This window comes from Sphaerodactylus townsendi, linkage group LG11 (genome assembly GCF_021028975.2).
Source record: "Sphaerodactylus townsendi isolate TG3544 linkage group LG11, MPM_Stown_v2.3, whole genome shotgun sequence".
NCBI classification, from domain to species: Eukaryota; Metazoa; Chordata; class Lepidosauria; order Squamata; family Sphaerodactylidae; genus Sphaerodactylus; species Sphaerodactylus townsendi.
This window is the reverse complement of record NC_059435.1, coordinates 11,219,674-11,234,512: the sequence shown is the minus strand read 5'-3', so window position 1 is coordinate 11,234,512 and position 14,839 is coordinate 11,219,674. Positions and strand designations below refer to the sequence as shown.

Sequence of the window (14,839 nt, the reverse complement as noted above, 5' to 3'; positions counted from 1 at the left end):
ATGTTTTCTTCTGAAATGTCACAGAGAAGTCATAATTGTGAGTTGCCGACCACGGCTTCTGCAATTATCCACCACCTGTGCTTTCTGCAATTCTCTGGGCAGTTCCAGAAGATGAAAAGTCACATGGAAGGTACTACTAATATCTCTTGTCACCAGAGGCAGTCGACCATTGGAACTTTTCACTGAATGGGCCCTGTTATTGAAGCAGCAAAGACATGGGGCTTTTAAGTGGCCAGTTGATGCTACAAGACATTTCCATATCAATGTGGGGGCAAGTGAACTGTTGCCCAGGAGAAAGGTTATCAAGTCAGACAGTCTTCTATTTTGTATTAATGTTTCTGCCCTGGGCAGTGGGTGATGCTCCTAGCGATCAATGCACCATCCATGACCCTCTTCCAATACTGCACAAGTATCACCAGTTGGGGGATTTTATCATAGGTGGCATTATATCTCAGATGTACGTCTTTTCTGATCAATTAGTATTCAAGCACCATCCTTCCCAGGCTGCAGTGGGTCAGCACTTGTAAGTAGTGAGATTTCAGTATTTAATGATTGCCACTCCTGGAGTTCGGTCTTTCTTCCAAAGTGCTGCTCTTCACCCTTCTTGCGATCCAGAGCCGCCTTTGTGCCAAAGTGCAGATTTTTATTTTTCCCCCTCTTTATGGGGGTTTAGTCTGTTTTAGTTTAGCGGTTCTCAGCCTGGGTCCAAGCACCCTATGGGGGCTACAGAGTTATTCCAAGGGATTCATGAATCCACTTGGGCATTAAGCATTGCCCTTTTGATCTTTTTGTCAGTATTTGTTTCTCAAGCAATGGATATTTACAGTACAACTACTAATGTTGAGAGGTCTCTAGAATTCTTTGAGGTTAGAAGGGGTCCTCATCTAAAAAAACTGTTAATGAACAACAGTATTAGTTCTTTGGCATTTCAGAAAGTTATATGAAGCTGTGTTATATGGCAGCTGTGAAAAAGGCAAACTCTATGCTGGGGATCATTAGGAAAGGAATTGAGAATAAAACTGCAAAGATTGTCATGCCCTTATATAAAGCAGTGGTGCGACCGCACTTGGAGTACTGTGTCCAGTTCTGGTCGCCGCATCTCAAAAAGGATATTGAGGAGACAGAAAAAGTGCAGAGAAGGGCAACAAGGATGATTGAGGAACTGGAGCACCTTCCTTATGAGGAGAGGCTGCAGCGTTTGGGACTCTTTAGTTTGGAGAGGAGACGGCTGAGGGGGGATATGATTGAAGTCTATAAAATCATGCATGGGGTAGAAAATGTTGACAAAGGGAAATTTTTCTCTCTTTCTCACAATACTAGAACCAGGGGGCATCCATTGAAAATGCTGGGGGGAAGAATTGGGACTAATAAAAGGAAACACTTCTTCACGCAACGTGTGATTGGTGTTTGGAATATGCTGCCACAGGAGGTGGTGATGGCCACTCACCTGGATAGCTTTAAAAGGGGCTTGGACAGATTGATGGAGGAGAAGCCGATTTATGGCTCCCAATCTTGATCCTCTTTGATCTGAGATTGCAAATGCCTTAGCAGACCAGGTGCTCGGGAGCAGCAGCCGCAGAAGGCCCTTGCTTTCACCTCCTGCACGTGAGCTCCCAAAGGCACCTGGTGGGCCACTGCGAGTAGCAGAGAGCTGGACTAGATGGACTCTGGTCTGATCCAGCTGGCTTGTTCTTATGTTCTTATGAAGAACACTGATTCTTTCATCAGTTAAAAAAATGGGGGTTCTCTATCAAAGCAAAATCTGCCTGCACAGCGGGGTGTGTGGGTGTGTGTGTTGTTCTCACTGATTTCATTGTAACTGGATGTACCATTGGCTTTTGGCATTTTTAAAAGATGTATTCATGCAAATTATATACCTGTATGAATTTCCTTTTCTATGGGCAGTTAACATTCTCTCTTGCAATTGATTTTCATACACTTAAAATGGGCGGGTGAGAGAGCTTCGTCCTCCAGTCCTGGAAGCCTCATTATGGATGGACAGAGGAGTCTATTTTTATGGAAGAAGGAACAACTCACACATGCCCCATCCTGTAAACAGATCCTGTAAACAAGGGATCTAGACTGGGGGGAAATCACTATTGAAAACTTAGAGACTATTCTGTTGCGATATGAGAGAGCTCCAATCTTTATAAGGTTTCTTATATAAGAAGTTATTGTCTTTTTGAAACATTTGGGTCTGTTCCAAAGTATCTTACATGATAAACATTCCTTATAAGCAAATATAAACCCAGCTTGTTCAGGGCCTGTGATGTTGTTTTCAGTCATCCATGTTTTTAACTTACTTTCGAGGTATTTAGTATAAACCTTCCCAATAATGGACAGGAGGCTAATTGGTCGAAAGTTTCCAGGATCGTTGGTAGGTCCTTTTTTGTGGATTGGTATTATTATTGATGATAACCACGTCTCCGGAATTGAACCGTATTGGTCAATGTAAGTGAACAATTTAACCAAAATTGGGGTCCACCATTCAGTGTGTTCAGACAGGACTTCACTGGGAATCCCGTCCAGTCTATAAGCAAATATAAATGTAAAAATTAGATACAAAATATTCTCCACTCAGGAGTAAACAAAATGAATTCAGCACAACAGAGGATGAATTATGCCTTACTTTGCCAATGAATGGTGACCCTTGTTGAATCAAATAAGCTGAGAGGAACTTTGCAGTGGAGTGGCAGGATAAAACCCAACATTTATTCAGTGTCCTTCTATAAAACACCAAGCAAAACAAAGAAAACAAAATACATGTTTGAACCTGAATGACAATTGGCTGCTAGTAATGCTCTGGTTTTGAGGAGGATTTAAAGGTCTCCAAATATTTGCCAGAGAAATTCCTCAGTTCCCTTCATTGGGGACAAATCTGTCTTTTAGTGCAAAGTTCCTAGCAGGCATATATTTAATCTGAAATTTAGGCAATGATATCTGGTTTGAAAAACCCAGTAATTAGTTTAACAATATATTCTGTGATTGAAGGGTCCTGATTCAAAATTATCAGCACATCCTGGCCTTGGTATTTGCTGTTCAGGAGATCAATGAAAACCCCCAACTGTTACCCAACATCACGCTTGGCTTCAGCCTCTACAACAGCTACTTCAGCGCAAGCAGGACCTTTCAGGCCTCCATGGAACTCCTCTCCGCACGGGACAGATTCATCCCCAACTACAGGTGCAGCTCCCTCAGCAACCCAATTGTTGCCATCGGGGGACCAAGCGCTTATTTTTGTCAGAACATGGCAACCGTTCTGAGCACCTACAAAATTCCACAGGTAATAAGTGTGCTTCATAGGTAATGATTGTGTGATTGTAAGCCCCTTTGAGTCTCCTGCAGGAGAGAAAGGGGGGATATAAATCCAAACTCCTCCTCCTCCTCCTCCTCCTCCTCCTCCTCCTCCTCCTCCTCCTCCTCCTCTTCTTCTTCTTCTTCTTCTTCTTCTTCTTCTTCTTCTTCTTCTTCTTCTTCTTCTTCTTCTTCTTCTTCTTCTTCTTCTTCTTCTTCTTCTTCTTCTTCTTCAGGCAATCACACGTTCTTAAAATTTTTAGTTACAATGCTACGGTTCCTAAGTAGAAAGAAGCACAGCAGAAATAGAAGTATGTTCTGCTTGCCACTCCAAGGCTAACTTTTCTCCTAGGGGGAAAAAAAAAAACATTCTTCAGGAATCAGGAATGTTTTGGACTGTGGAGTTTTTTGTTTGGATTCCAGTCCAGAGGTTTATTTACAACAGCCGAGAAGTGAGGATAGAGAAACTCCAAGTTCGGCGCTTTTCCTCTGTGCAAGTCGGACTGTGGATTTGTACAGCATGAGCTGAAATTGTACATTAATGCGTGGTGATCCAGACATTTATGTGCTAATAAGAATTCATTCTGTGAAAATATAGACAGTTATGTATATTAAGGTTGCAGATGCTGTACTGTATTGATGCTGGAAAACAAATAATAGATTAAAAAAACTCAGAAGATAACCAAGCGCCAGGCTTAAGGGCTGGCCAAACAGTTGATTTCTAAAATAGAAGTGTATGACAGCCTGCCAGTGTGCCACGCGTGTTTTTGATTACATAGATGCTGGATTGACCTTAAATAACTAACTGAACATAGCCATGGAGGAACTGGTGTGCAGCCATCCATTTTAAATTCTTCATGAAGGCTCAGTGAAATGAGAAATGGAAATATAAAGAAGAAGAAGAAGAAGAAGAAGAAGAAGAAGAAGAAGAAGAAGAAGAAGAAGAAGAAGAAGAAGAAGAAGAAGAAGAAGAAGAAGAAGAAGAAGAAGAAGAAGAAGAAGAAGAAGAAGAAGAAGAAGAAGAAGAAGAAGAAGAAGAGTTTGGATTTATATCCCCCCTTTCTCTCCTGCAGGAGACTGAAAGGGTCTTACAGTCTCCTTGCCCTTCCCCCCTCACAACAAACACCCTGCGAGGTAGGTGGGGCTGAGAGAGCTCTGAGAAGCTGTGACTAGCCCAAGGTCACCCAGCTGGCATGCGTGGGAGTGCACAGGCTAATCTGAATTCCCCAGATAAGCCTCCACAGCTCAGGCAGCAGAGCTGGGAATCTAACCCGGTTCCTCCAGATTAGATACACGAGCTCTTAACCTCCTATGCCACTGCTGCTACTGAAGAGGCAGTAGTCTTCACCCACTATTTTCTGCTGGTGAGAAAGGTATAAAAATTCCCCTTGGGCTGCCAAGAAAGACTCTGCTGAGTATTAGGGGTTTTGCATTGATCAAAACTCTGTGGAAAGGAGGGGTGTTGTTGCGCAGAGACATTAGGCAACAGAGAGGGGGTAAGCTGGCTGCATCCAATTCAGAATTTGTATTCACATGTTCCAGTTGGGAAATTCAACCCCCTACCATACTTTAACATTTATTTTTAATTGTTCTTTGCATCTCCTTCTTTTCTTAGGTAACATACGCTTCTACTCCAAAGAAAAATGACCAAAGCCAACCTGCTTTCTTTCACCACATGTTTCCAAATGGGGCCCATCAATATATGGGGATACTTGAATTACTGCTGCATTTCAGTTGGACATGGATTGGGGTGATGTATACCGACGATATCTACGGGGACATTTTTGTACATGACATACTTCTGATGTTTTCCAAGAGAAACATCTGCTTTGATTTCATAGAAATTTTTCCTTCCTTAACGTTTTCCACTCAGTTTGACGATATGATGCTAGATGGGAGAAAATTGTGCAGTGTTTTCATGCGAAGCTCAGCCAATGTATTTGTTGTCTTTGGAGGAAGTCAAACCATGACAGTTATGACAACATTGATTCACTTCTTTGCATTTGAGAATGCACCTGAGAAGACAAAAGTTTGGATTATGACTGCTGACATGGAGTTCACTTCACTTGCCTTTCAAAGAGGGTGGAGCATACACTACATCCACGGGGCCATCTCTCTCTCAGTTCCTTCCACGAATTTGCTTGAATTCCAGAAATTTGTTCAGATGAGAAACCCTACAGTGGACAATGAAGATGGCTTCATAAAAGACTTCTGGGAAGATGCATTTGCCTGTACTTTCCCTAGACACATTGAGGAGGAGTATGTAGACCCAATTTGCACTGGAAGGGAGACACTTGAGAATCTTCCGAAGACCGTTTTTGAAATGAGCATGACTGGCCACAGCAACAATGTGTATGATGCTGTCTACGCTGTAGCCTATGCCTTACATGCCATGCATTTACACAGATTCAAGCAATCGGTAATGGGCAATAAAGGAAGGCAGAAACTTCTGAATCCGAAGCCATTTCTGGTAATACCCTGAGTAGAACAGTGCCAAAAACCACATCATACATGAGGGTCTATCATGTCCTAGACAACATAGAAAGGTGTCTCTCTCAGGACAGGATAGCTTGAGCATCCTTTTGTCAGCCAGTTGCTTTGTGTTCCTGTGTAAATGAAAAGTGTGCTTATAAGCGTTACAGAGGAGGACAGAAGCTTGTTTCAAAAATTCTGCGTGATCTATAGGTAGAAAGCTCATCATACTTGGAAGTACATCACCATGTGTTTCAAACATCACAGGTGTTTCAAAAATTCTGAGTGATCTATAGGTAGAAAGCTCATCATACTTGGAAGTACATCACCCTGTGTTTCAAACATCACAGGTGTTTCAAAAATTCTGAATGATCTATAGGTAGAAAGCTCATCATACTTGGAAGTACATCACCCTGTGTTTCAAACATCACAGGTGTTTCAAAAATTCTGAGTGATCTATAGGTAGAAAGCTAATCATCCTTGGAAGTACATCACCATGTGTTTCAAAACATCTGGGTGTTTCAAAATTCTGAATGATCTATGGTGAAGAAGCTCATCATACTTGGAAGTACATCACCCTGTGTTTCAAACATCACAGGTGTTTCAAAAATTCTGAGTGATCTATAGGTAGAAAGCTAATCATCCTTGGAAGTACATCACCATGTGTTTCAAACATCACAGGTGTTTCAAAAATTCTGAGTGATCTATAGGTAGAAACCTCATCATACTTGGAAGTACATCACCATGTGCTAGATTGAAGAGTAAGATGTGTCCTCACCAAGACTGGTCTCATAAATGATGGTGTCCTAACTCTGCTGTCATTCCTATTTTATGCCTTGTGAATATGTAGAACATGCTTTCTGAAAATAGTTGTTCAAGCACAATGACTACAACTCACTGTAACCAGACATACCAAAACAATACAAAAACAGAAAGACCCAAACATAGACCCAAAAAATCGCAGAGAGAAAATCCCCACCATGGCAAGTCTTTGAGATGCTTGGTGGGAAGAGGTGGGGGATAATTTTTAGGCAGAGGCACCACATTTGAAGCATGGCTGCTGTTGACCCTCCAAACAAGAACTGCCCAGTTTGATTCATTTTAGATCAGAGGGCCAATTTTATGAACCCTTATTTGTCCTTTGTTGTGAACAATTGAGGAAGAATGCGGACACCCTCCTTGTGGGCTTATAAAATTGGACCCCATGACTCAGACTTTTACCAAACTTGGGCGTTCTTGAAAAGAGATTCACCTGCGGATAATGTGCCAATTTGACTCCTATATATTTTAAAGAAGTCCTCCCAATGCCCCAAACAATTCCCCATTGAGTATAATGGACCCACTTTTTTGAGATATTTGAAGAACAGGCAGGGGAGAAAACCATATTGGTGTGTGGATACAGCTTTTGGAGGGGATGTTCTGAAAAAAATAGATCTCTTAAATTCAAGTTTTAGAAAAATTGTGGGTGCAGATCACTAATTGTTCCAAGGGATTCTATTATCTACTGCCATGGTGGCGAACCTTTGGCACTCCAGATGTTATGGACTACAATTCCCATCAGCCCCTACCAGCATGGCCAATTGGCCATAACATCTGGAGTGCCAAAGGTTCGCCACCACTGATCTACTATGTACCAACCATTTGCTAATCATGTACATGCAATATGTTATTTACTAACTTCTTCCCCTTTGGTTTTCATGCTAATTCATGCCAGGCCTAACTGAAAGCACTTTTATACAATTAAGCTCTTGATTCTCTTTGTATTTGTCTTTAAGACGACACAGACCTTCATGTGTATGTCCATCATTTGCTAAAGTCTAATACTTGCTTTCTACCTCCTTGCTTAGCTCCATCTCTTTCTGAGAGGAGTCTCGTTCAACAACAGTGCTGGGGAAAAGATTGCCTTTAACCAAAATGGAGAATTAATAGCTCGATTTGATATTATCAATTGGGTCACTTTCCCAAACCAGTCCTTTCTCAGAGTTAAAGTTGGGAAGATAGACCCTGGGGCTCCCACACACAAAGTGCTCACTATTGATGAAGAGGCCATCATATGGCCCAGCAACCAGGTGAGGTCCAAGAACATTTCAAGAATGATGGTCTATAATTTATGTTCTGAATTAGATCTCCTCCAGCTAGGGTTGCTAGCCTGGCTTCTCCCTTCAAGGTAGAAAAAATGGGGGAGAGCAACATTGTGGCACTCTAAGAATTCCCCAATCACCTTGCTAAACCACAAGGAGAAGTCCTAGACAATTCCTCAGAAAGTCATGAAACAACTTTTGGGTTTAGTCAAAAATAATGACAAAGCTTTGAACATGGGGGCTTCATATTACATGTGTTTGCTCCAGCTGGTGTGAACACCGGCTGTGGGGGCCTGGAGCCAGGGATGGGAAACTGACTGCCATGATGGGCAACCAGGTAAATCGACTTCTAACATAGGTTGCAGAAAGGTCACCCCTGCACCGGCAGAAATTCTGCTGGTGGAGGAGTGGGGGCCATTTGCACGGGAGCACCGCAGAGGCCGGCACAGGAGAGGCAGCTCTGCACAGAGCCACCTCTTCCCCGTCCCCCCCACTCACCTCGTCGTCCTGCGTTGCCCTGCTGGACTCCTAAGACCCGCCCACGCTGCCCTCCGACCTCCAGGGGTCGGAGGACAGCAAGGGAGGGTCTCAGCAGTCCAGTAGAGCAATGCAGGATGACGAGGTGAGTGGGGGGGGACGGGGAAAACAGCGTGTTCCCGGAGGTGCCGTTCGCACCGCGCCGGCGGGCACACGCTGTTTTCCAAAAACCTCCCTCCAGGAGGGAGGTTTTTGGAGGCGGCCTGATGCCGCTCTGGGGGAGGTGGAGGGGAGCCAGGTTGGCGCTGCTGCGTTTCAGCAGCGCCGCCTGTGCAAACGGCTTCCTGGGGACGGCGTTTTTGCCATCCCCAGGGCACCGTATTTGGCCCGTGCAGAAAGGGCCAAAGAGTCAATGACTTTCAGTGTAGGAATTCCGACTTCAAATGTTGAAGTGGTGAACAGTACGGAGCTCGGAGATGGTTTAAAAGCTGTTCTCCACGACGTTTTGAGAAGAAATAAACATACTAATTTTTTCCTGCCTGTGTGTGAAACAAGCGAGTTTTCAGGATCACACTATTTATGTTTTCAAATGTCAAACTACTCCTAGACAATGCACATATTTTAAACATAATTTGTGTTCCCTGTATCTTGCATGTATGAATACGTTTTTTGCAATAAATACATGGTAAAACTGGAACATGAATTACTGCCTCAACTGCAATACCAAGTACATAACAGGAAGAATGGCAAGATAGTGAGCCAGAATAAATTCAAATATATCAATGGTCATAGAAAGTTTGGGATTCCCTATGATCAGGATTCTATCTTCACAAAAGTATGATTGAAACATAAATACATTTAGATCTGCCGAGGTAATAGAGACTTATGAAAGCATGGTGGGTATGTAAATTTTGCTCTAGACTGTTATGGGATGGCTAAAGGAGTTTATGGCCGTTTCCGCACGGCCACGATTGGGGTTGGGTCGACGTATACGACGCCAACCCAACTCCCTGGGACCGTTCGCACGAATGGTCCCAGAAACAGCCGGGAAGAGGGCGCCGTGGAGCACCATCACCCAGTCAACCTGCCATTTCTGTGGCCATCTGGCACGTCGCCGAGGCCTGGGGACACGACCCCCTGCCCTGCGCGACTACTCCGGCGTCGCAGGGCAGGAGGGTGTGTCCCCAGGCCTTGGCGACACGCTGGACAGCCACAGAAATGGTAGGTGGACAGTGCAAAGGGGGGAGGGAGGTTCGCACGGAAGCGGCTTGAAGCCGCCATTTTCCGTAAACCTTGCTCGTGAAGCAAGGTAGGAAAATGGCGGCTTTGCGCCGCTTGGGCAGCGCAGCTGCAAAGCAGCTGTGCCCCCTGTGCGAACGGCTCCCTGGGGACAGCGTTTTTGCCGTCCCCAGGGCGCCGTATTTGGCCCGTGCGGAAAGGGCCTATGAATGGTAGACTTGCATGGCATGGTTAAAAAAAACTCCAATCAATTCCAAGTGTACAGTAGACATGTTTGGCAGAAAGGAAACACTTGGCTGTTGAGGTATTAGTCCCAAAAGTATATGTTTTGAATGGTTCAACATTCTTCTTTTTCCTTGATATCAGACACTGCCCCTTTCCCTGTGTAATGAGCCGTGCCTGTCGGGTCAGAGTAAGACAAAGAAAGAAGGGAAACCATTTTGCTGCTATGATTGTGTTGCGTGTACAAGAGGGAAGATTACAAACCAGACAGGTAAGAGAAGCTGTATACACTTTTATAGACATAAAGGAATAGGTTAACTCTGATTTGGACCATGAATATTGTAGCAGACAGGCACAGTTTTCCACAAGGTTGACAAAGGTTATGCAGTTTTCAGCAAAGATACATATAGCTGATAAGAGGATAAAGTTTGTCGCAGTCCCTGAACTGGGTGCCCTGTTGTGTACAGCATTTCAATTCAATTCAATTCAATAAGCCTTTATTGGCATATATGAAACGGGGGCTCAGACGTCTAGAGCGAGTGTGGAGGAAATCTCGTGACGAAGCTGCACGAACATCCTATAGGACGTTTATGAAAGCCTATGAGATGGCGACGAAGGAGGCGAAGAGGGCTTTCTTCTCCTCCTCCCTCGCATCTGCTAGCTCTCGCCCGGCACAACTGTTTCGGATAATTTGATCTTTGACCTCCCTATCAGAGGGTTCTACAAATTGTGAATTGGCTATTAGCTGTGAGGCATTTATGAGCTTTTTTGCAGATAAAATCGCGTCGCTCCGCCAGGACCTTCCTGCCACTTTGACTACAATTAGCGAACTGGAGGCCCCCTTGCCATCTTCTGGCCCTTGTTTGGCCCAGTTTTCCCTGCTCTCTGAAGCTGCTGTTGACAGGACCTTGGCTGCTGTTAGACCTACTACCTGTCCTCTGGATCCGTGCCCTTCCTGGTTGATTAAAACCTGCCGGGAGGAGCTACGACCCCATCTGTTGAAGATCATCAATGACTCCCTTGAGCAAGGAGTCTTTCCAGATGGGTTGAAGGAGGCAGTGGTCCGCCCACTCTTGAAAAGACCATCATTAGATCCTGGGGATCTGGCCAATTACCGCCCCGTCTCGAATCTTTCGTTTCTGGGGAAGGTAATTGAGAGAGTGGTGTTGGAGCAGCTTCAGGGTTTCCTGGATGACACATCAGCTTTTGATCCCTTCCAGTCCGGCTTCTGTGCTGGGCATGAGACGGAGATGGTTCTCGTCGCTGTCACAGATACGCTCCGCATGCAACTTGACCGAGGCGGATCGGCGCTGCTGGTGTTGTTAGATCTCACCGCAGCGTTTGATATGGTCGATCATGACCTTTTGGCCCACCGCCTGGCCGCCTCCGGGGTTCGGGGCACTGTCCTTCAATGGATTGTCTCATTCCTCCGGGGGCGGAGTCAGCAAGTGTGGTGTGGGGACAATGCTTCCCAGAGGTGCCCGCTCTACTGCGGTGTGCCCCAGGGGGCATTGTTGTCCCCACTGTTATTTAACATCTATATGCGACCCCTTGCTCAGTTGGTGCGGAGCTTTGGGCTGATCTGCCATCAGTACGCTGATGACACTCAGCTCATTCTGTTGATGGAGGGGGGAACCACCGCCGCCCCTGCAGCTCTCCAGCATTGTTTGGAGGTGGTCGCTGGTTGGTTGCAACAGAGCAGGTTAAAACTTAACCCATCGAAGACGGAGATCCTCTGGCTTGGCCGGGGGAGAGAGGGTGGGGATTTCCAGCCGCCGGTGTGGGAGGGGGCCTTATTGGCGCCGACCCCCTCCGTCCGCAGCCTGGGGGTCCACCTGGATTCGTCTCTTTCAATGGAGACCCAGGTGGCCCATGTAACCCGGGTTGCATTCTTCCATCTACGACAGGCCCGACGGCTGGCCCCCTTCCTCTCTACCGCGGACCTAGCCACTGTGATCCATGCAACGGTCACCTCCAGGTTAGACTATTGTAACTCGCTCTACGTGGGCCTTCCCTTGCGTTTGATCCGGAAATTGAAGCTGGTCCAGCATGCGGCGGCTCGTCTGCTCACAGGGGGCGCCTTCCGAGAACATATCTACCCTGTGTTGCGCCGCCTGCACTGGTTACCGGTAGAATTCCGAATCATCTTCAAGGTGTGGGTATTGACCTTTAAGGCCTTACGCAGCCTGGGACCCTCGTACCTTCGGGTCCGCATTACCCCATATGTCCCAAATCGACCCCTGCGTTCTGCAGAGGCCAACTTACTGGAGATCCCTGGCCCCTCCATGACGCGGCTGGCCTCCACTCGGGCCAGGGCCTTCACGGCTCTGGCCCCAGCCTGGTGGAACACTCTACCACCAGCTGTCCGGGCCCTGCGGGACCTTGGAGAGTTCCACAGGGCCTGTAAGACTGAATTGTTTCACCGGGCCTTTGGAGAGACCAGCCGCTGAGCCCCCCCTCCCCCCTTTACCTTTATCATATAGGGGCCTTAACATCTTTGGGACCCATTGTGCTTTCTGGGTGGGTTGTATGCGGGTCTCTGTGAGACACTGTTTTTAGAAAATGCTTATTTTAATTCAATTGTATGTTTTTATATATGGTATTATATTGTCCACCGCCCTGAGCCCTTCGGGGATAGGGCGGTATAATTAATAATAATAATAATAATAATAATAATAATAATAATAATAATAATAATAATAATAATAATAATAATAATAATAATAATAATAATAATAATATACACGATAATTCCAGTTAAAATATAGTTCCAGTTAAAAAATATAGTTCCAGTTAAAAAGTGAATAGTAAAAAACTTCGCGTTTGTCATACATTCAGTTTACAGACTTCTGACAAAAACTTTGCCACTATAAGGCAACAATGAAAATCCTGACAATTTAAAAGCGTAACTACTTTATCTGATTCAGTATAATCAATCATAGGGTCTATAGCTTGGGATAGCAGGCTGGATTGGAGTTCTTGGTATAATACGCAGTTCAGGAAAATGTGTGGGATGGAATCCAGCTGTCCTATGCTACAAGTACAGAACCTCTTATCGCTTGGAAGACCTTTAAGTCTTCCTCTATGTAGCGGAGATGGCATGATGTTAAATCTAGCCAGCATATAGGCTCTCCTGTGTATGGGATTTGTGAGCACTGTAATATAATAGGCTGGGTATCCCTGCGTGAAAGGAATTGACATATTTGTTGGTGAACAAGATTTATTTGCCAAGCTCTGCAGTTGTTGATAGTCCATTGCTAACAGCCTCTCTTTAATGAGGTCAAAAGTTTCAGTAAGGGTTAGCATATTGAAGGAGTCACTGTCATAACCCAGTTCCCCAATCTTTGCTGTAACTATTGTGCACCATTTTGAATGGTGGAGTTCACTCAAGGTAAGTTGGGTCAATGAGTTTCTGGAGCTTCGGTAGTGAATATTTAACCAGAATTTTATAATGATTAGTGTGTACAGCATTTGCTTTGATGGAGACAAGGGAACAAAATAAAGGGCTGGGACGATCATGGTATTCAGGGATAGAAGACATCTCCTCTCATTTAGCAGGAATTCCTTTACTAAGTTGACTACTAAAATTCCAGCAGCTTCTGTACCCAACCGGACTTACTGCAAGTATAACTGGATGTGTGAATATGAACTCATCTTTCCCATTTCAAAATATCAGTCCTCATTCCAGCCTGTACTGATTGCTTTGCATTTTTGTTATGTACATATTTCTTGTAATAGTTTGCCACACTTTTCCCTTGAAAGGCAAGATTCAAAGCGTCTTATAAAAACTTAAATAATGAACACCAACCACAAAATGCCAATACAATCATAAAATAGAAACACTATACATAAATCTACCCTGTACAGCAACCAACATTTTATTTTTCAGACATGGATTACTGTTTCCAGTGCCCTGAAGATCGTTATCCTAACAGAGACCAAGATTCATGTCTTCCGAAAGACGTCAGCTACTTGTCTTATGAAGAGCCTTTAGGGACCAGTTTGGCTATTTTTGCTCTTTCCCTTTCTTTCATCGCAGCTTGGGTCTTGGGAACTTTTGTGAAGCACCAAAATACGCCTATTGTGAAGGCCAACAACCGCAGCCTCTCCTACATTCTCCTGGTCTCTCTCTTCCTGTGCTTCCTTTGTGCTTTGCTCTTCATTGGAAGACCTGAGAAAGGGACCTGCCTCATCCGTCAAGCGGCATTTGGCATCATTTTCTCAGTGGCTGTTTCTTGCGTGTTGGCCAAAACCATCACTGTGATTCTAGCCTTTGTGGCTACCAAGCCAGGGTCCAGGATGAGGAAATGGGTGGGGAGAAGGCTGGCCAGCTTGATAGTAATTTCCTGCTCCCTCTTTCAAGCCACTCTTTGCACTGTGTGGCTTGCAACCTTTCCTCCCTTCCCACATTTTGATATGCACTCAGCAACTAGAGAAATCATTGTGGAATGTAACGAAGGGTCAGTGGCCATGTTTTACTGTGTCTTGGGCTTCATGGGGTTGCTGGCAGCTGTGAGCTTCACTGTGGCCTTCCTAGCCAGGAAGTTGCCAGATAGTTTCCATGAAACCAAATCCATCACCTTCAGCATGCTGGTCTTCTGCAGTGTGTGGATGACCTTTGTTCCCACTTACTGGAGCACCAAAGGGAAATATATGGTGGCTGTGGAAGTCTTCTCCATCTTGACCTCCAGTGCCGGATTATTGGGATGTATCTTCTTCCCCAAATGCTACATCATTGTGCTGAGACCTGATCTAAATAAGAAGGAGCACCTCATGAAGAGAAAAAACTGAAGAAATGTCTGTATTTTCTGCCGTAGGAAGCTGTCAAAAGTGACATCAACAGATTCTAAGTCTTTACTCTCTACCCCATTCTGTCAATCAATTTTTAATACTGCTTTGCACATTCCTCCAGCTACTTGGCTGATTCTCTAAATTATTGGCTTTTTGGGGAATGGTCCTTCATCCTCAGATGCATGAGGGTACTCAGTAATGATCCTTCCAATACTGTGGTAACCTAAACCATTCCTGCCATTTTTAGTTAAAAACTTTAATCT

General features: G+C 44.8%; 1 protein-coding gene across 1 annotated transcript; it reads left to right on the top strand.

Annotated features, from left to right (window-relative positions):
• On the top strand, positions 1-14,576 carry LOC125440561 (vomeronasal type-2 receptor 26-like). Its single transcript, XM_048510432.1, has 7 exons — positions 1-130; positions 352-523; positions 3,106-3,283; positions 4,910-5,764; positions 7,614-7,835; positions 9,930-10,056; positions 13,675-14,576. Exons 1-7 carry the CDS (start codon positions 1-3, stop codon positions 14,574-14,576), a joined length of 2,586 nt encoding a protein of 861 aa, XP_048366389.1.
• The last annotated feature ends 263 nt before the right edge of the window (positions 14,577-14,839 follow it).

Bases quoted from the DNA above. Each gene is read 5' to 3' on its own strand.
- LOC125440561 (XM_048510432.1), top strand. From the start codon at position 1: ATGTTTTCTTCTGAAATGTCACAGAGAAGTCATAATTGTGAGTTGCCG. The intron at 5,765-7,613 runs GTAATACCCTGA...CTCCTTGCTTAG, and splicing joins TGAATCCGAAGCCATTTCTG to CTCCATCTCTTTCTGAGAGG. The intron at 10,057-13,674 runs GTAAGAGAAGCT...TTTATTTTTCAG, and splicing joins GAAGATTACAAACCAGACAG to ACATGGATTACTGTTTCCAG.